The sequence below is a fragment of the Saccopteryx leptura genome, chromosome 12 (assembly GCF_036850995.1).
Source record: "Saccopteryx leptura isolate mSacLep1 chromosome 12, mSacLep1_pri_phased_curated, whole genome shotgun sequence".
Lineage (NCBI taxonomy): Eukaryota > Metazoa > Chordata > Mammalia > Chiroptera > Emballonuridae > Saccopteryx > Saccopteryx leptura.
The window spans coordinates 21,924,799-21,947,414 of NC_089514.1; the positions used below are offsets into that span (position 1 = coordinate 21,924,799).

The window sequence follows — 22,616 nt, forward strand, 5'->3', positions numbered from 1 at the left end:
CATTCAGACCAGTTTCTCTACCCCTCCTCCTTTTTTATTCTGGTGTTGAACTCCAGCCAAACATTAAATTACCTTGGGAAAAAAAGGTAGAAGAGAAAAAAGCCCAAAGACAGTATTTGGCCTCATTTTATGAGGACACTCAATCTTCATTTGAGAACGAGAAGAGCATTTTTAGCGTGAAAAGCCTGAGAACTGGAGAGAAGTCCAGGGTTTTTCAGACAAGCCTAGTTTTTTTTAAGTTTGCTCTTGTTTCGAAGTAGGTGGGGCCGCAGGTCAGGGGTGTGTGTGCTTGTGTGTGTCTATAAATCCCCACCCATTTTTAACCAGAAACATCCAGAATACACCTTCAGCGAGATCACTGGCTCATTCAGGTAAGCAAGCAAGATTTCTCAATTATTTAATCAGTGGTCAAACTCTGCTATGTTTAAATAATCCATGCATTGCTATTCAAAAGTGAGGTCTTCACTAAAGCGTTGGGACCATTCAATGAAATTGTATCTTTTTTTCCTTTTAACAAACTGGATTTTCTTTGCTGGCTTCATCCTTCTATCCTCTACTTACATCAATGTTATTATAAAAAGCTAACGTTAATCAAGAATGCCCTTCAAAAGTTATGCTGCAAGTAACAACTTTCTTCTTTGTTTTCTTTTAAATTTTGGTAAATTTGGGGTTATTTTAAAATAGTAACTATTTTTATATAACATCTAAGTTAATGATTTATGTTAACTTATTTGTGAAAAGTAAAATACTAGTGTCAAAAAATTGCTCATTGGCCAATGTTTGTAACATGTACTTGCAGACATTTGGCTCTGTGCCTGCTGCGTGCACTCTCGGCTGCTCTTGGGCCATAACCATGTCTTCTTCATTTGTATCCTCCATCCAAGCAGCTTAGCTGTGTACATGGTGTTAGAGAATCCCAGCAGTCTGCATTCTATTTGACCAAGAAAAACATGTTCCTCCCAAAATAAAAGTATACAAATTAATCAGCTTGATCAGAGAATATGTTTAATATCTATTTTACAATTTATCAAATAATGTAAAACAGAAATTCCATAGTTTGATTTTTTTTTTTTTTAAAGAACAGTCTTTGACAATAATACATAATAACTTGGAATTTGAAAATAAAAAGGTTTGGTTCCTACTCAATGCTAAACTTGGCAGCTTTAAATCAGGAAGATGGTGAAGTTGTCCTTTCTCTCTTTGAATACAGATTTCACCTACTGGTTTCTGTCTCCACCGTAGAGAACCTTTTCTGATGCTTTCTTCGGATTTTCTCCTAACTCTGCTTTCTATCTAAGCCCCCCTGAAAGAATCTCAAGGCAGATCTGAAGACATCATTCCTGGGAAAATGATCTGAGGCACATAAAGTTTTCCATATAATTTCAGTATTTTCTAAGCCTCTTGGAACTAAATCACAGCTTTCTGGAAGTCGCTGGGTCAAGGTTAAGACCCTGCAGGGGTCCCCAAACTTTTTACACAGAGGGCCAGTTCACTGTCCCTCAAACTGTTGGAGGGCCGCCACATACAGTGCTCCTTTCACTGACCACCAATGAAAGAGGTGGCCCTTCCGGAAGTGCGGTGGGGGGCTGGATAAATGGCCTCAGGGGGCTGCATGCGGCCCGCGGGCCATAGTTTGGGGATGCCTGACGGTTGCTCCAGTGTCTGCTGCAATTTTCAGCCTAACAGACACTACCCTCCCACACTGGACACTGTGTTCCAGGCTCACCTGTCTCTACCTCCTGCTAAAATTGATCCTTTCTTTGTTTCAGTCTTTAAGATACAAGATGACCAGTCCTTAAGGTAAAAGGTGGCATTCTGAATGTTTTATGGTATTAATAACTTATAGGAATTTGACTTGAGGTTCTTTTCAAGCAATGTGGTTATTTTTTTAAAATAGGTTTTTCAATAATTAAGCATAAGAAATTAAAAAATGGGTTCATTTCAGAGTAGAAAGGGAAATTATTTTTTAATATTTATTTTTATTAATTTTAGAAAGAGAAGAAGTGAGAGAGAGAGAGAGAGAGAGGAATATCAATTTCTTCTTATATGTGCCCTGACTAGGGATCGAACCAGCAACCTCTGTGCTTCAGAACAATGTTCTAACCAACTGTGTTATTCAGCCAGGGTGGAAGGGAAATTATATAGTTAAATAAGGCTGACTCGAAGTAGCAACCCTTTTCCATCCAGAGAGGGGACTGAAAGAAGACGTCACTGGCAAGGAAAAGAATAACAGAATGAGAGGAATGAGGAAGTGTCCGGGAAACCTAGAACCTCCCCACCTTCCCACCACCACGCTGTTCTCTCCATGACTATGGTTGCTATAATACCTAACGATCCCACTTCCACTGTCAAACAGTATGTTGTTTCAAGGTGCATTTGTATTATGAATCTCTCCATTTCCCACAATGCCTGATACAGTTACACAGAGCCCTACTCATGTTTGAACAGATTCACAAACTAGTCATTCACTCTTTCGGTGGGGACTTCTCTACTAAATAATGTAAGTCAACAGGAAAACTGCTTTGAAAGAATTTTAAATTAACAGGAAAAGTTTCTGTACATTTTATATTTTGTGGTGATTTCAAAACTGTGCATGTGAACTATTTTTCACATGGGTTCTGTGTGCTACGAATGCTGTAACTGAACAACATCTCACAAGCATTAAATACTCCATGTAAGATATTTATCAAGTAGTTGAAGTCCAGTTCAGATTCAGGTCAAACTCTAGACTTTTAATTCTATCTTAACACGCAGTGTATAAGAGATAGTACATTGACTTAAGAATCCACTTGAGGCCCTGGCAGGTTGGTTCAGTGGTAGAGCGTCGGCCTGGCATGCAGAAGTCCCAGGTTCAATTCCCGGCCAGGGCACACAGGAGAGGCGCCCATCTGCTTCTCCACCCCTCCCCCTCTCCTTCCTCTCTGTCTCTCTCTTCCCCTCCCGCAGCTGAGGCTCCATTGGAGCAAAGATGGCCTGGGCGCTGGGAATGGCTCCTTGGCCTCTGCCCCAGGCGCTAGAGTGGCTCTGGTCGCAACAGAGCAACGCCCCAGATGGGCAGAGCGTCGCCCCTGGTGGGCGTGCCAGGTGGATCCCGGTCGGGCGCATGCGGGAGTCTGTCTGACTGTCTCTCCCCGTTTCCAGCTTCAGAAAAATAAAAAAAAAAAAAAAAAAGAATACACTTGAATTCCAGCTAGCCAAAGGAGAACTATAGACACAGCAAGTTTGTTCTTCTTCATACATTTACTTAATTTATAGCAATGTGACAGTAGACTTGACTTTTCAAAGAGCTTGGTTATAAATTAAAGGGCAAAAGGCTGAGTCACTGATGGAAGAAGGAGAAAGATGAATGTCTACAGAGGACTTGAAAAACAAGAATCCTCCTTATTCTGTTTTTTTCGCCTGAACTCTATTGTAAGCAATATTTCTTCATGCCTAATCTTATGATCTTGGCATATGGTTAAAATGTTTTAGTCTATCATATCAAGAAGAATCAAAAGGACATTTATGCATGCCAAAAGTCACCTTTACATTGCGTTTTAGAGTTGAAAGACCTTTAATATCCTGAGCTTGTTCGAGTTTCACTGATGTGCCATGAGCACTAAAATGCAGTCAGAGTGAGCTTTGAGCGCCTTGGTCCAATTTTCTTTCAGCCTCATTGTACTGCTCCCAGGATGCCCAGAATGTGGCTTTTCATGAAATGGACAGTTATTGAACTGACTGCATTTTAAATAACATGTTTAAAATAACGTGTGAATGAAAGTTCTAGGAGGTTGTACCATGTCAACTCACACAAGCAGAACAAACTGGTAGTATAGGTGGGGTCTGAGTCTTCAATGACAGCTTGAAGTAACCTAACAGATTCTGAAAATTATTTTCTATCATCTAGCTTCTTCTGAGGGATTCCCGAGAGCACACAATGCTACACTCCGCTTTGGCCCTCTGCCTCTTACTGGTCGCAGTTTCTTCCAACTTTGCCATTGCAATCAAAAACGAAAAGAGGCTTCCTCAGACGCTCTCAAGAGGTACTAGAATCTCATTTTATTTTCTAGTTTCTTACCTGTAGACTACTTATAATGCAAACTCGGCCCTGGCCAGTTGGCTCAGTGGTAGAGCATCGGTCTGGTGTATGGACATCCCCGGTTCTTCTCCCAGTCAGGGCACACAGGAGAAGCAACCATCTGCTTCTCCACCCCTTCCCCTCTCCCTTCTCTCTCTCTCCCTCTCTCTTTCTTTTCCTCCCACAGCCATGGCACTGTTGGAGCAAGTTGGCCTCCAGCACTGAGGATGGCTCCATGGTCTCACCCCAGGCACTAAAATAGCTCAGTTGCCGAGCAATGGAGCAATGGCTCCAGATGGTCTGAGCATTTCCCGGGTAGGGGGTTTGCCATGTGGATTCCGGTCTGGGTACATACAGGAGTCTATTACTCTGCCTCCCTGCATCTCACTTAAGAAAAAATAAAAAATAAAATAAATAAATAAATAAATAAAGCAAACTCAATTAACTGGAAAATTTTATTCTTTACCACTTCAAAATAGGCCAAAAACAGAACCCGGAAAGAATCAGTTGATTTTAAAGAGTGAACCAAACCAACTGAAAACCAAAAACAATTTGCTATAGCTTTTATAGAAGTAGTGTTGAATCAGTTTCTTTCTTTTTAATGTACATTTTAAACTTTGTTTTAGATATTATGTATTTATTTTTATAGAGAGAGGAGAGAGAGAGAGAGAGGGAGAGAGGGAAGGGGGGAGAAGCAGGAAGCATCAACTCCCATATGTTGATGGGAGTTGACCAGGCAAGCCCAGGGTTTTGAACCAGTGACCTCAGCATTCCAGGTCAATGCTTTATCCACTGCACCACCACAGGTTAGGCTGTGAATCAGTTCATTGCCTGAAACTTTGGTAACCAGTCCTACAAAATAATATTAATTGTTGTGTCATAACAATATTCTGAAGGCATTAAGATCACTCAAAATCTGTTCCAATTATCTGTCCTCTATTTAGGCAAATAAAATAATTTGAAAAAATTCTATTTTATCCTGTCCTCTGAAAATTTTGTTTAACCAGGTGTTTGCTACATTGACTCCAGAAAACAGCTGCAGTGGTTTTTGATATAATCCCGATCTATGGTTGGCTACATGTTTAAAAAACATTTCTATTTTGCACTTACTGCTTTCCTTTCACTATATATATATCTATATCTATCTATCTATCTATCTATATATATATAAAGATATAGATATATATCTTTATCTGTAAAGAAACAGTTGATAGAGACAATTCTCAAAATCAGTTCCTACATCTCCAGGTTGCAGAAATGGGAACAAAATTACTTGTCTCCACAAAGCTAGTTTAAATTAGTAGTACAAACCACAAAACACTTGACCACTACTTATAATAGAATATGAATGGAGCAAACAAATGGAGACAAATTATAGCATAATTGCAAATTTTAAAATATTGACTTTCCAAGTTGTTCATTTCTTTACAGATGTATTGAGCACCAGCCAATTGTCCGTCTAAGCTCAGTGAAGTTAATTTATTCACCTTCAGTTTAAAACCACAGAAGCTATAAACCAAAAAGACCAGTACATTTTTAAAAAGAAGTTAAAATTTTTAAATTAAGTTTTAAATTAATTATGTATAATTTATTATGTATCTGTACATATAAAGACAATAATTATAAAAGAATGAGCTCAGTAACCTTCAGGTTTGGAATATTAAACTTATCATTGCCCTTAAATAACCCTCCAGGACAGAGTTAAACAGTATGCCACCTCACTGTAAGTCACCAACATTCATGTATTCATTTTCTTTTTGATGTTGTTTATTAATTTTTAGAAAGAGGTGAATTGGGAAATACAGAGAGAGACATCGATTTTGTGGTTTGATCCATTCCTGACATCACTGGTTGAGTCCTGTACGTGCCTTGACTGGGCATTGAACCGAACCTCAGTACTTCGGGATGACTAAGCAACTGAGCTACCAGAGAGGGCCCTGTGTACTCATTTTCAAATGTCTGTTAAAAATGTTTAGTGAATTTCATGAGAAAAACATTTAACATGCATGGTAAATTTTAAACAACTTGATGCATCTGCTATTCAGGTTTTTTTTTAATTATTTTAATAGGGAAGATGACTAATATTAGCTGGGAACTCCATTATTAAGAACTGGTTTACATTTGGTTGAGTCTTTTACCATCTATTAGCATGTAGGAAGCAAGTGAAAGAATGAGACTGAATGAGCGCTAAAGGTGGCGTAAGAGGGAGAGTTTGGGTAGAGTGTACAGTCATATATGGAGCTCCTTAGAGCAGGGGAACACCTAACAATTACTAAGTAGAGAGTGTGTTAGGAAGAATAGGAAAGATTATTGGGAAAAGATAATAAAAGTTTAAAGGAATTAAAGCAGTGACCACCAAATCCTAACTTTCTTTACAGTCAAAAGAACTGCCCAGTGCCCAACACTCAGCTCAGTGCCTGGCATAGGAGGTTTTCAATCAGTAGATACGTATTGTATGAATAAACAAAATCTCAGAAGACAAGCAGGTATAGCTGGTGATGAACGGAGTCCTTGAAGAGAATTCAAACTGCGTATCACCTTTGGCCTATTGTGATCATGAAATGAAATGTATAACAAATAATTACAATACCACATGGCCCCCCTACAATGAATTATTTGAGATCAGGGATTGTATCATCTCACCTTTACATCCATACCCACTGCTAGAGAAGTAAGGCACACAACAGATGTTCCTCCAACACTGGTGGGACCAAATTGAACAAGAGCAGAGAATAGTTATTCCTCCCATTGCCAAAGTTCCAACTTTGAATGCTATTTACAACAGAATAGAAAAATTAAGTAAGAGCCTCGCCTCACTGGATGTTCCTAGAATAACTTGTATTTAATGCAAAATATGGTGTGAGGTTACTACATAGGTTCAGCAAAAGTAGTAAAGAAAATCTTTCAGGATTACTACAGATAGAAGGGATATTAAACTAACATGACAGGTCTTCCAATGTCAAGATAATAAAATCAGGCAAAAACAAACCAACATTACTGGTAAGAATGCAAACTAGGGCCACCACTGGCAGTTCCTCAAATAACTAAATGTAGATACTATGTGACCCAGCCAAATCCTACTCCTAAGTAGATAACCCAAGAGAAATTAAAAACATGTCCACCAGAAAAGCTTGTATAGTAATATTTATAGCAGCATTATTTATAAAAGCCAAAAAGAAACAACCCCAATGTCCATCAGCTGATGAATAGAAAAATAAAAGGTGATGTATCCATATAATGGAATACTATTTGGTCTTATTAAGGTATGATATGCTGGCCCTGGCCGGTTGGCTCAGTGGTAGAGCATCGGCCTGGCGTGCGAGAGTCCCAGGTTCAATTCCCAGCCAGGGCACACAGGAGAAGCGCCCATCTGCTTCTCCACCGGCATGCCGGGTGGATCCCAGTCGGGTGCATGCGGGAGTCTGTCTGACTGCCTCCCCTTTCTGGCTTCGGGGAAAAAAAAAAGGTGTGATATGCTAATACATGTCACAACATGGATAAACCCTAAGAACCTTATATTAAGTAAAAGCATCCAGTCACAAAAGACCACATATTGTGTGACTCCATTTATATGAAATACTTAGAATAAACATTTTATAAAGAGAGAATACAGATTAGGGCTAGGAGAAAAGGAAGGATTAGAGGGTGATAGCTAACGGGCACTGGGTTTCTTTCTGAAGCAGTGAAAATATTCTAGAATTGATTATGGTGATGGTTGCGAGACTGTGTATATTCGAAAAAAGGGTACACTTTCAATGGATGAATTGTATTTGTATATGAATTATACTTTAATGCAATTGTTACCAAAACGCAAAGCTTTTAAAAACAAAGCAAGAATCATGGGAATGTTTTATCTTGCTTCATAATTCTACTTCATAAATTCTGACCATCTTTTTTTAATTTATTTTATTTTTATTTTTTATTTTTGTATTTTCCGAAGCTGGAAACAGGGAGGCAGTCAGACAGACTCTCGCATGCACCTGACCAGGATCCACCTGGCATGCCCACCAGGGGGCGATGCTCTGCCCATCTTGGGGCGTTGCTCTGCCGCAATCAGAGCCATTCTAGCGCCTCTAGCAGAGGCCACAGAGCCATCCTCAGCACCTGGGCAAACTTTGCTCCAATGGAGCCTTGGCTGTGGGAGGGGAAGAGAGAGACAGAGAGGAAGGAGAGGGGGAGGGGTGGGGAAGCAGATGGGCGCTTCTCCTGTGTGCCCTGGCCAGGAATCGAACCCAGGACTCCTGCATGCCAGGCCCTTGCTCTACCACTGAGCCAACCGACCAGGGCCAGTTCTGACCATCTTTTAGCCATAGTTTCAAAACCAAAAACTGCAGTCTGACAATATGTGAAACACACAAGAAAATCTGAGTCCAAACTAGCCTATGAATATCTCTCATTTGAAATTAATTAATCTTTCTCATCTATAGACCAAGACATTTCCTGAAAATACTCTGCAGTATTTCCGAATGTTTTTCTGCATTCTTCTTCTCGATGATCTTCTTCTTTAAACTCTAATACCATCCCCAACTGCCTATATCACTTTTTTTAAAAGCTACAGAGTCTCTCTCTACTCACTGCTTCCTGTTTCCTTCTCCTTTGATCTTCTGGATGCTTCCAGAAGACCTATGTTTTGTGGCATTTCTCAACCATGAAACACCAGAATCTTTTCCAAATCCAAACTCTAAGAAATAAATTGGTATTTCTTTTTCCATGATGCATAATGACATAGAAGAGGTGAGCATTTCTTAGCACTCAAGATACAAGAGCACTGGGCCCTGGCCGGTTGGCTCAGCGGTAGAGCGTCGGCCTGGCGTGCGGGGGACCCGGGTTCGATTCCCGGCCAGGGCACATAGGAGAAGCGCCCATTTGCTTCTCCACCACCCCCCCTCCTTCCTCTCTGTCTCTCTCTTCCCCTCCCGCAGCCAAGGCTCCATTGGAGCAAAGATGGCCCGAGCGCTGGGGATGGCTCCTTGGCCTCTGCCCCAGGCGCTAGAGTAGCTCTGGTCGCTGCAGAACGACGCCCCAGAGGGGCAGAGCATCGCCCCCTGGTGGGCAGAGCGTCGCCCCTGGTGGGCGTGCTGGGTGGATCCCGGTCGGTCGCATGCGGGAGTCTGTCTGACTGTCTCTCCCCGTTTCCAGCTTCGGAAAAATACAAAAAAAAAAAAAAGATACAAGAGCACTGTATATAGTATGATCCAAAGTATTCCTAATCGACTTTAAAAGTATGCAAAGATTAACTGTTATTTTCTGCTGTTCATTCTGAAACGGGAGATTTTGCAGGGTCCAGAGATGTCCTTTCTATCATCACCAATGACAGCTTTATTGAGTGTTTTCTGGGTTAAAGGTCATGGACTTTGAGAGTTGAAACAAAACCTCAGCACTATAATCTGAAAGGATACCACCTCTTCAAATCTAATTATAATTATATATCTTCTATATCATATGTCAGGGGACTGCTCGGTAGCTTAAATATCTATAGATAGACACCTGCTCATCACATGCCTGTTTCAGAGCTCTTCTGTGGTCCCGAGTTAAAGCACTGATTGCTCTTCTGTTTCAGGATGGGGAGATGACATCACTTGGGTACAGACTTATGAAGAAGGTCTCTTTCATACTCAAAAAAGGTAAAATACCAGTTAATTTTGGCACCATATACATAGATTCTTCATCACAGAAGAGCCCCAAAATAGCAAGTTAGCTTTTGAAAGGGTACTACGATTATTTGCTCTACTGTTGTATGCTTTTTTGACTAAGAGCTGCCATTAGAATATTTTTTATAAACAAGAGCTCTAGATAGATATCTTTGTATTAATTTCTTAACTAGCCAAGCAAATTTTTGAATATAAGTTGTAGGCATTATACCAGCTTAAATAGGAAACCCATTTAGAATAGCAGTTCCCAAGCCTGTCTGACCAGAACAAATCAGATAATTTTCTTTAAAATCTGTATTCATGATCAATCAATCAATCTGTCAAATAGTTACTGAGTAGCCACTGCACTGTGTCAGGCACTGTTCTATGCTCAGTGACCAAGAGTGACACAATTTTTTTACAAAGACTTTTTATTTATTAATTTTAGAGAGACGAGTGGGAGAAAAAGGAGGGTGGGGAAGATAGGAAGCATCAACTTGTAGTAGTTGCTTCTCGTTTGTGCCTTGACCAAACAAGCACGCTGACCTCAGCATTCCGGGTCAACACTTTATCCACTGTACCGTACCACCACGGGTCAGGCAAGAGCGGCACGGTTTTTCTTTTTCTTTTTTTTTCTTTTTTTTTTGTATTTTTCTGAAGCTGGAAACGGGGAGAGACAGTCAGACAGACTCCCGCATGCGCCCAACCGGGATCCACCCGGCACGCCCACCAGGGGGCGATGATGCTCTGCCCCTCCGGGTCGTCGCTCTGCCGCGACCAGAGCCACTCTAGCGCCTGGGGCAGAGGCCAAGGAGCCATCCCCAGCGCCCGGGCCATCTTTGCTCCAATGGAGCCCTGGCTGCGGGAGGGGAAGAGAGAGACAGAGAGGAAGGGGGGGGGGGTGGAGAAGCAAATGGGCACCTCTCCTATGTGCCCTGGCCGGGAATCGAACCTGGGTCCCCCGCACTCCAGGCCGACCGACGCTCTACCGCTAAGCCAACCGGTCAGGGCCAAGAGTAGCACGGTTTTTATCCTTGCAGACTTACTAAATCTTTGGGGGTGGAGCTAAGAAACTTGTATTTTTAAAAAGCTCCCCAAGAATGTATCAAATATCTAAAGAACATTCCATTCCAGTACTCTTAAAAGAATGAAAGATTCCAAATGAGAATGGAGTAAAATGCTATCTCAACACTAAACAAAATATTACAAAAGAAAGAAGTCTACAAAATAATCATCTTCAAATAGGAACATAATAAACAAAGAACACACCAGCAAAGAGCAGACAGCCACACATTTAAGAATACACCTTGATTAGGTGAGATGTAGTCTGGGAATGCCAGGAAGATTTGAGATGAAGAAATCTATTAATTTAGCCTGACCTGTGGTGGCGCAGTGGATAAAACGTCAACCTGGAATGCTGAGGTCGCCATTTCAAAACCCTGGGCTTATCAGGTCAAGGCACATATGGGAGTTGATGCTTCCTGCTCCTCCCCCCTTTCTCTCTCGCTCTCTCTCTCTTCTCTAAAATGAATAAAAAATTTAGAAAAATTAAAATTAAAAAAAGAAATCTATTAATTTAAAGAATTTAATATTTATTTTCTATGTCCATAAATGCTAACACCACTTAGTAGTATGCAAAATCCACGTTTGGATTTTTTTATGTTATTTAACAATATTAATTTATTTTAATTTATTCTAATGAGGAAATATCCATCCCAGTATAAGAGCCCATATCATGTTTACTGGGAAGACAAACAAATATCCCATTGAATTCTGTCTAAGACAAGGATGACTACTATCACCACAATTAGCCGTAAACAATATGAAGCATGTGGCAAAGCTATAATAAAACACTATGTTATTGGCAGTTAAATCAAATGGAGAATACAGAAATAAAATTGGACACTACAGAAATTGTTTTAACCAATAAAGAGTTGTTTTAAATCAGGATAGCGGAGGTAAAATGTGTAAAATACATTAGTGTTGGAGAGAAGTTGGCAGCCATCCAGGAAAAGAGAAATCAATTTGGATTCATACCAGAATTTTATCACACTAAATTACCAAGATTTTGTTATAAAAATAAAGACATCAAGGTACTAGAAGATACTATTGCAAAATTGGAATTCTTTAAATTCTTGGAGTAGGGAAGGGCTGATAGCGGGGTGAGGAGAGTTTCCTTAGATGCAGAAATAAAGCGCTTGACATTTGTACCCTCCGTGCTCCTCCTGCTTCCCCGAATTCCTTCTATGATAAGCGTAGATAGCAAGACTACAAATGCACATACTCTTCGACCTAGAGATTCAGCTTCCAAAATGTATTTACCCGTGAGCAAAATCTTATATAAATAACATGATGAAGCCGGTATCTGTGTGTGGAGATCATCTAAACCAAAAAAATGAAAGCAATTTAAATATCTATCTTCAAGGGACTAATAAAATTAAAGAATATCTATATCCAGAAGCACAGGGAATGCTATGCAAGAAGAACCGTTATACTAAAAAAGCAAAATGCAGCCCTGGCCGGTTGGCTCAGTGGTAGAGCGTCGGCCTGGCATGCAGAAGTCCCGGGTTTGATTCCCGGCCAGGGCACACAGGAGAAGCGCCCATCTGCTTCTCCACCCCTCCCCCTCTCCTTCCTCTCTGTCTCTCTCTTCCCCTCCTGCAGCCAAGGCTCCACTGGAGCAAAGATGGCCCGGGCGCTGGGGATGGCTCCTTGGCCTCTGCCCCAGGCGCTAGAGTGGCTCTGGTCGCGACAGAGCGACGCCCTGGAGGGGCAGAGCATCGCCCCCTGGTGGGCAGAGCATCGCCCCTGGTGGGCGTGCTGGGTGGATCCCGGTCGGGCGCATGCGGGAGTCTGTCTGACTGTCTCTCCCCATTTCCAGCTTCAGAAAAATACAAAAATACAAAAAAAAAAAAAAAATTAAAAAGCAAAATGCAAATGCATGTGTATAGTGTGCTAATATTTGTATATTTTAAAGTAATATATACTTACACATACATATAGGCATGCATATGGACATACACAATACTTTGACATTACACATATACATAATCATATGCATTTACAGAAATATATGTACATATGCATGCTTATTTATATACAGAAACATTACGTACACACACACATATTCAGGTACATGAAAACCTCTGGAAGGTTGTATGAGAAACTGGCAACACTGTTCATTTCTGTAAGGCAGGAATGGGAGGGGAAATTATTATCTTCTTAACTTGAATTTTAAATCATTTGCATTTGTAGCCCATTTTAAAAGAAATAATGTATAATTTTAAAAGCTTATTCACCAAATGATGCTGATAAAGTGGGCTTGGTAGGATCAGCTTGTACAGCATCTCAGAACAACAGCTATCAAAAATGTTTCCTCTTTCTCTCAACTCATGTTTCTCACAATCTGGTGGGCTGATGCGTGAGATTTTAGATCAAGGACCACCTGTTTTTATTTGGTGAACTAACATTGATTTTTACATTTAAAATTTTTTAAGCAAAAGAAAACCAGAATTTTGCACAAATGAAAGTTACATAATATTTAAATTTCAGGGCTCATGAATTAAGTGTTACTATAATAAGGCATACTCATTTTGTGACAGTATCCATGGCTGGTTTTGTGCAATAATAGCAGAATTGAATAGTTGCGAATAAGACCCCACAGCCTGAAAATCCTCAAATGTTTGCGAATGTGTCTCTGCTGAAAAGAGCCCTTTTTTTCAGACTGTTCCTACTTCAACGTCTGCCAGAAATACTTCTCTGCTTTCCCTGAAATGAAATACGTGGTGTCTTGGTTTGAATGCCTGAGCAACCTATTCATAGCTGAACTGCTGAGGCTCTGATCAGAAATTAGTTTTCCGGCCCTGGCCGGTTGGCTCAGTGGTAGAGCGTCGGCCTGGCGTGTGGGGGACCAGGGTTCGGTTCCCAGCCAGGGCACATAGGAGAAGCGCCCATTTGCTTCTCCACCCCCCTCCCTCCTTCCTCTCTGTCTCTCTCTTCCCCTCCCGCAGCCAAGGCTCCATTGGAGCAAAGATGGCCCGGGCGCTGGGGATGGCTCCTTGGCCTCTGCCCCAGGCGCTAGAGTGGCTCTGGTCTCAGTAGAGCGACGCCCGGAGGGGCAGAGCATCGCCCCCTGGTGGGCGTGCTGGGTGGATCCCGGTGGGGCGCATGCGGGAGTCTGTCTGACTGTCTCTCCCCGTTTCCAGCTTCAGAAAAATACAAAAAAAAAAAAAAGAAATTAGTTTTCCAAGATATATCAATGTCTTTTCCTACATGTAGCTGTTGGGCCGGTGCTGGGAAGAAATTAGAATGACTCGTACTGTTAAACTGTTCTGTCTGACGTCAGGACCCCTGTACCTACCTAAGCTCAGCTAGGGAAAGAGTTATCTAGTAGAAATATTACCACTTGATGCTTAAAAGGACTGACTTCTATACTCACCTCTAAAAAAATGTCAATAAATATTCTTAGGATTAGTTTATTAAGAAAGTAGGGACTAAGGCTTCATTCATCAGATTTCTAGTCTGCGTTTTCAACAATAAATTTGAAGTTGTTGGCGAATGCTAGCTTTGTATCTGTCATAAGTCTTAAACGTGAGTTGTAGGATTTACTCTTATCTAAAATTTAGTTCTATTTCAAGTTTGAGAATTAAATAAAATTAATAACAATTCAAAGTTTGTTATGTAACGTGTTTGAAACTAAACTTAAAAAACACAGTTATTCAATAACATATTTTTCACATTTTTTTCTGTTGTTTATAAAAAGATTTATGCTCAATAATGCTTAATATGCATACATTTGAGTCTATCTCATTTTACCCAGCATCCCCTCAAAATTAAAGAAATATTTTTAAAGCATCCTATATGTCCAAATCATAATTCCATTCTCCTTCATTATAGTTAATATTTTAAATTTTTTTTCTGATAAGAAGGAAAGTCAATTAGCTATCATAAAATCTCTTCTAACAGAGTAAAATCAAAGTGAAACTGAAAATTGTAAATAGAGGGAACTCTCACTGAGATTGTCTGTATATTGTGAGTTGTTACAATAATGAAAGGACGTGAAAAAAGGCAAATACTAATAGTCTTTTTGTGAAAACTAAAAATAAATAAATAGCACCTAAACAAAAACTTTCACTCTTGAACACTTATACCAGATGTTCATTGGAAATTAATATCTTGTTAAGAATAACCTTTTACCTCTGGAGACAGAATTGATCTTTATGTGTATGCTGTGCTACAATGCACATGGGAAGGGCCTGGTCAGCTTGTTAAACTTCAGATTCCCGGACCCCACCCCAGAGATCGTGACTGAGAGGGTCTGGGATGGAGCCTGCGGATTTTGGGTGAGGCCCAAGGTTCTGGGGCCATGTTTTGAGTAACATTACTGCATGCTACATTGCTATGATTTGTCAATCAGAATTTTACTTTAAGTCTTGCTGAAAGTACGAAAACTTTAAACCTAATTTACCTGGTGCATTTTGACTGAGTTAATCACTTGACTTAACTCCACGCTCTCTCTGTTTAGTAACAAGCCACTAATGGTTATCCATCACCTGGAGGATTGTCAGTACTGCCAAGGTAATTTTTGCTTTGAGATCTTACCTATTTCCAAAAGAACTAGGGAAAGTAACTCGGTCCAGTTGTTAAGGCAGCACTCAGCAAATCCCACTTAAGAAAGAAAAAAAACCAAAACAAGACAACTGCCATACCATCATTTACTCAGGTGTTTAAATCTACGATGATTGTTAGCAACCTATTGAATATATTCATATTATTTCCCTCTTCCTCCCACAAAAAAAAAAGGGGGAGTGGAAGAACTTGCTGAACTCACTGTTTTAACCAATGAGTTCTATGACGTTATAAAACTGGCACCTTCATTAATGGCATTACCCCTTGATGTCTTCACAGACAGACTCTGTTCATCATTGCTTCCCAATGACAGACAAAGTGGCCACGGGCCAACGAACTGTTTGTACCCAAGATATAGACACAAGCCAGTGGAAAATACTGGTTTTACTTTTCTATGTTCTTTATATGGAAGGGGTATTTATTCTTCAAACTGACTGGTGTTCATTATGCTTTCCCCCACAGCACTCAAAGAAGTGTTTGCCCAAAATAAAGAAATACAAGAAATGGCTCAGAATAATTTCATCATGCTGAATCTCATGGTACATGGACCTCTATAATATTGTCTTAATAGCACAATCCAGAGGAAAATCTGATTCCTTTTTTTCTCTACTTTTAAGCCAATAAAGTATTGGCAGATATAGAATGTTATATGAAATTTGAAAAGGCCAATATATACAATTTACTGATAACCTTGTTCACATAAAAAAAATTATTTAAATCAACTGTAAAAAACAATCCTCTCCAATAACATTTTTTTTCCTTCCTAGCATGAGACCACAGATAAAAATTTATCACCAGATGGACAATATGTACCTAGAATCATGTTTGTAGGTATGTGTGTAATCTTGTGTCATCACATTTACAAAATCAGTAGCACCCTTGTTTTTATTTTTAAATGCTAGTTCAAGAGAAGTCATTTCTAACCCAATGAATAACAGGCCCTGTTAGTTCTACAATTAAAATTCACTGTATCTATAACAGGTAAATTTAAATATTTTTAAAACTAACTGATGCTATTAAATCAATATCTCAACGCCCTTTCAGTCAAGTGCCCCTAATGGTACTGGCAGAAAGCTAAGACACACTAAAATGAAAAGCTTCAGATGAACTCTTCATAGATCTGTTTGACATCTATTTGTTTCAGTTTAAGAGGCAAGGAATCATTTTAAGGACATTTTAGATCATGCATCAGTGAATTATTTTTTCTTGGCAGATCCTTCTTTAACAGTCAGAGCTGATATAACTGGAAGATACTCAAATAGACTGTACACATATGAACCTCAGGATTTACCAATATGTAAGTATTCATGAATTATTTTGAACAACAGTATTAGCTGACACTTGACCGGTAGAAGGGTCTGTGATACTCTAAACCAGCACTCCCCAACAAACAGTGCTACTGACAGATCAGTCACTGGGTTGGGTGGTGGCAGTGGTGTTTAAAATGCGAACCCTTTCCTGACCAGGCGGTGGCGCAGTGGATAGAGCATCGGACTGGGATGCAGAAGGACCCAGGTTCGAGACCCCGAGGTCACCAGCTTGAGCGTGGGCTCATCTGGTTTGAGCAAAAGCTCACCAGCTTGGACCCAAGGTCGCTGGCTCGAGCAAGGGGTTACTCAGTCTGCTGAAGGCCCGCGGTCAAGGCACATATGAGAAAGCAATCATTGAACAACTAAGGTGTTGCAACGAAAAAAAACTGATAATTGATGCTTCTCCTTTCTCTCCGTTCCTGTCTGTCTGTCCCTATCTGTCCCTCTCTCTGACTCTCTCTGTCTCTGTAAATAAAAATAAATAAATAAATAAAGGTAAAATGCGAACCCTTAGCTCCCATCAAAATCAGAATTTCTGAGGTACCTCAGACTCTCTTTACTAACAGAATGTCTAATAATTCTTACAATCACTAATTTGCAGATGCCTAAAAAGAATAGAATATAAATTAAATTAAACTTTAAGAGAGCCAGTTTATTCTGTGGGTATCAAAGGTCACATGTGATTTCCTCAAAGTCATAATAATTAATTTTTTTCTCTCCCTTAAAAGCAAAGAGATTGTCTTAGGATTTTAATATAATTTTTACTATCAACTATATTTAATAAGTTAACTATGTGTGTCAAATCCAGTGATACAAAATAATGAGTTTTTAAAAAATGGTGCTCCCTCAAAACTCCTCCTGTAAATTTATTTTAACATAAAGAAAGTTGATTAACCAGGTCTGAATGGTATAATCCCTAAATATATATGTACACCTTTAGCATAATATCCGTGTGTGTGTGTGTGTGTGTGTGTGTGTGTGTGTGTGTGTGTGTGTCTGTGTGTTAAAAGGAACTTCATTGGGTGTTGGGGGTTCATATGACATTCATGAAGGTATAATATTATTTAGCATATAAAAGGCCCATGTTTGTATAGCCAATTTTACATTCAGAGGTAAAAGATTATATTTGATACTTTCATATACTAATAGATTAATATATATTTATTTTTATTGCAGTGATAGAAAACATGAAGAAAGCATTAAAACTCATTCAATCAGAGTTATGAGAGATTATTACCTCGAAGAGGTCAAGTGTCATAAAGACGACCTTCCGGTTAATATGACCGCTATATACATAATGGCCAACACTGAATGTGCAAGTATATGGATTCTGTAACATTATCATTTAGATTTTTAATGTGTTTGCAATATTATTATGAAGGTAAGATTATATTTCAATAAATGTCAAAACCTGAGCATGACAATGTAGCAATTTGACTTCTGTCCGCATCAGTAGCAAAGGAAGCTTGTCAGGAGCTGAGAGTTGGGCTAGGTTAGAGACAGGAGGACCGAGTAAGAGGTGTCTACACTGGTCACCTCTCACTCACGCCACACTGTAATCTGGCCTGAATTCTGCCCTTCACTGTCTTGAACCTGCTTGTATAGGTCAGAAATGATGTGCATGTTGTAGAGCAAATGGATGCTCCTCTGTGCATTGACTATTTGAACTATTAACATATTTCAGAGTTCACCATTTACTGCTTTTTTTTTACCTTAAATTTAAATAGACACTTAAAAACCAATTACAATACATTTAAAATATATTTTAAATTTTTAACTACATGCTTTTCTTAATTTAATTATTGAGTAGATATTTAATACCTTTAATAATTTTAAGAAAAGTATTTAATACCTTTAATAATTTTCTGAAGACCAGAAATTGTCTCCAGTGAACTAGGAGAGGGTGACATTCATTCTGAGATTATCAGTCATCCAACCACCAATCCAATTCTTCACAGGAAGTGCTTGAGGATCAGTGCCATGCCTTCTGTTCCATTAAATACCATAAAAATTCCCAATTTTTTAATAAATAAATTCTCATAATCAGCTGGGAGTAATTCTCAGAAGTGAGAGAATGTTTGAGATGGACAGAAATTTTTCTAACCCATAGGATTTGATTGCATTTAGGTAATTTGAATTATTTTGAGATATAAAAGTACACTTTAATATGAGATAGACATACAATGTCTATGATAGATATTTTTTATTAATTCTCATGTTTTATAAGTTAGAGAAAGAAAAGTTTTTTCAGGTTTTATCTGATCACTAGTCCATTCATTTTAAGCAAATTTGATAACTAATCTGTTCGGCTCTAAGTAGGTTACCTGACCAATAACTAGGTGGTAAGTGATAGATATCCATGTGCAAAGAACACTAAATATCACATAACTTGAAAAAAAATTTTTTTAACTTTTTAAATTTTAATCGAAGTCTGAGAATTGGTCCTTTTAAATGAATGCTAAGATATCAAAGTGCACTGGTATTCTCTGATTTCATGATTTAAAGTATGAAAACTAATGTAATAGAATAGAGCGCATTCCATTGTTACATCAGCAGTGACGGGGCAGATAATGTCAGTGGTCATGTGCAGTGAACTAAGAAAAGGTCGGTTGACAATTTAGTTGCTGTTTTAAGAACTAATAAGTAAAATAAAAAATTCTCTACAGTGTGTCCGTAAAGTCATGGTGAACTTTTGACTGGTCACAGGAAAGCAACAAAAGATGATAGAAATGTGAAATCTGCACCAAATAAAAGAAAAACCCTCCCAGTTTCTGTAGGATGAGTGGCAGCATGTGCGCTAGAGCAAATGATGACGTAACACCGTGTAGACAGCGGAGCAGCCCACGGCCATGCCAGTAGAGATGTGGATGGTACAGAGGAAAGTGTGTTCTGTGGCTCGCTAAATTCGAATCCATGACCAAAGTGCAACGTGAATATCAGCATGTTTATAACGAAGCGCCACCACATAGGAATAACATTACTCGGTGGGATAAGCAGTTGAAGAAAACAGGCAGTTTGGTGGAGAAACCCCGTTCTGGTAGGTCATCAGTCAGTGATGAGTCTGTAGAGGCTATACAGGATAGCTACCTAAGGAGCCCTAAAAACTCTGTGCGTGAGCCCACATCAAACTGCACTGAATAGGTATGAAACTGGGAGAGTTTTCCTTTTATTCGGTGCAGATTTCACATTTCTATCGTCTTTTGTTGCTTTCCTGTGACTGGTCAAAACTGCACCATGACTTTACGGACACACTGTATTTTTCTCCAATTAGTGTCAAAACGTTACTAAATGATACATAGATTCTTCTTTAGTATAAAAATTGTGCCTTTGCATTTTAATATACATGGTATTTTATTATATATAATGTAATTATGAATATAATTATAGATGCTAATATTAAATATACCGCATTTTTTTGCTCCACAAGATGCACCTGACCATAAGACGCACCGAGGGTTTTAAGGAGGAAAATAAGAAAAAAAATATTCTGAACCAAATGGTGTGTTAAAATATTTAATAAAATATACCACAATGATATTTCAACAATGTAAACTCAACAGTAGTATTAACAACCATTAGCACTGTTATTAACAACTGAGGAGAGACTTTAATATTCACATACTCTTCTAGTTGTCCGGAAACCCCAGGAACTCATCATTGCTAGTGTCAGAATTTAAGAAGCTCAGTTGCTCACAATCACTGGTATCTCTTTCTTCGCTATTTTCATATATGATACCATCTTCAGTGCCATCTAAAGCATTGCTAATGCCACATTTTTTGAATGACCATACCACGGTTTCATTCTTCACTGACTGCCATGGTGTTTTCACCCATTCACAAACTTGAGTGATAGTGGGTGTCTTCATTCATCCAGTTGGTGACAGATCATGATTACTAGCAGCCATCCATTTTTCCATTCCTCTGGCATAAAGACTTTAAACCAGTGGTAGCCAATGTAGTCCCTACCACCCACTAGTGGGCATTCCAGTTTTCATGGTGAGTGGTAGTGGAGCCACCAAAGTATAAATAAAAAGATAGATTTAACTATAGTAAGTTGTTTTATAAAGATTTATTCTGCCAAACTTAGCGAAAATCCAACATAAAGTAATCCAACTATGATACTTGGTAAGTAATTATTATTATATGCTTTAACTTGCTGTAACTCTGCTTTATAAATTTTATAAAGTAAAGTTACTTCCCTACTTTATAAATCACCATGACTGTGGAACTGGTGGGCGTTTAGAAAATTTTACTACTTACAGAGATACAAAAGTGGGCGGTAGGTATAAAAAGGTTGGCTACCCCTGCTTTAAACAGTTTGTTGATGGAAATGTCGAGAGGTTGCAACTAGCTGATAAGACCTCCAGGAGTTACAGCTAGATGAGTCTTCACTTCTTGAAAGTTTATTTTTTGTGGTTTCGCTAGTATGTGCTCTAAACTGGTCAAGCACTAATACTAATAGGGCAGCAAGAAAGGGCAGCACTCCACACAGAGCTCCAGCAGCTGCAGCGCAGCCCTCCACTGCTGCAACGGGTGTCTCACATCTGCCCTCGAGGATGCCAGATGAATGTGCCCACACAACCTCACTCGCCTTCCCTCCTGAGCTGCATGCAACTGTGGAAACCGGAACCAGGAGATCACTCAGCAGATGCTGGGGTTCCACATGCCGCCATGGTGGGTGTGATTATGCTCTTCGGGTGCTCATCCTACATGTTTACTGGCGCAGCACCCACAGCAGCTAAAAAAATGAACATTTGCTCCATAAGACTCACAGGCATTTTCCCTCCACTTTGGAGGGGAGGGAACTTTCTCTCATGGAGTGAAAAATATGGTACATCTATTTTACATATATTTATTTGGTAAGTTATATTAGTAACTTTTTATTTACAGTAACTATTTATTTAGTAACTATTTATAACATTGTAATCTTATAACCAATTTAACTTTATTCCATACCCTATTTTAATAGTTAAACTCTATATTCTAGTTGATATTTCTAATTTCTTCACTTTATGAAATTCATGGTTTAGATTTGGTCACTTCTGAGTTTACCCCTAACTTTGAAATGTAGAACTATGCTTAGAATACACACACACACACACACACACACACACACACACACACACACAAAATGGGGCAAAAATAGGTTATACTTATTTATATGAAAAATAATACAGTAATAAATAAATAATAATACAAGAATAAACTGTGTTTTGCAAACTCACATATATAAACCTACTTTTGCCAAATCCTGTCTATAACTTTATTTTCATTTTTTTAGCCTTATAACCTCCAAAATAATTTATTCCTTTTCTAACACAACCAATGTGAAGAATTAAATTACTAACATCAACTGCCTGAAATAGTATGCACAATTCTGCATGTATAGGGACTTTTACAGAGGAGTGTTCAGAGCTCTCATCTGCGTTTTAAAGAGATGAAAGTCAAAAATGTACATGTTCACAAAGAGATTAGAATAGAATTGTCACTAAAGGATATGAGTTCAATTTAGAGATAAACATTATATTATAGTATAAGTATGTACTGTGTAATATTTGGAACCTATTCATTACTAAAAATGTATTTTTTAATGTGAAATTCAGATTTAAGGGGAGACCTGTACCTTCATTTGCTAACAGTGGCAACACTAACTTAGAATTACTGCACTAGATGTTCCTCATTCTCTTTCCCCTTATGTTTTTCCTAAAATAATAGCACTTCTTTTATATTTCAAATCAATCTCTCAATTTGAGTTTTTTTAAAAAACTCAATTGTTTTATAGCATTTAATATTTTCCAATTATTCAAACATTTAATTTCTGTTCTTTGCCAGAGACTGTGTTTGGCATTGTGGACTGGAAGATGAAATAGATAAAAATGAGGCAATTCTGTTCTCCTGAAAAATTCATAGTCTAGTCGTAAGGTCTATAACTGACAGAAATAACTGCTTATTAGATAATGTCATAGGACAAGATGGGAGCAGCAGAGAATG

The 22,616-nt window shown here is 38.9% G+C and overlaps 1 protein-coding gene across 3 annotated transcripts; it reads left to right on the forward strand.

The window, feature by feature from the left end:
- Positions 1-235: 235 nt before the first annotated feature.
- On the forward strand, positions 236-18,035 carry AGR3 (anterior gradient 3, protein disulphide isomerase family member). Of its 3 annotated transcripts, none has more exons than XM_066353980.1 (8): positions 236-371; positions 3,887-4,022; positions 9,618-9,681; positions 15,212-15,264; positions 15,778-15,854; positions 16,083-16,146; positions 16,529-16,612; positions 17,802-18,035. In XM_066353980.1, the coding sequence occupies exons 2-8, from the start codon at positions 3,917-3,919 to the stop codon at positions 17,849-17,851; spliced, it is 498 nt and encodes a 165-aa protein (XP_066210077.1). In that variant the 5' UTR covers positions 236-371; positions 3,887-3,916; the 3' UTR covers positions 17,852-18,035. The 3 variants fall into 3 exon arrangements, with proteins under 3 accessions (XP_066210077.1, XP_066210078.1, XP_066210079.1); XM_066353981.1 differs by lacking the exon at positions 236-371 and adding an exon at positions 1,770-1,800; XM_066353982.1 differs by lacking the exon at positions 236-371 and adding an exon at positions 2,220-2,355.
- Positions 18,036-22,616: the final 4,581 nt, after the last annotated feature.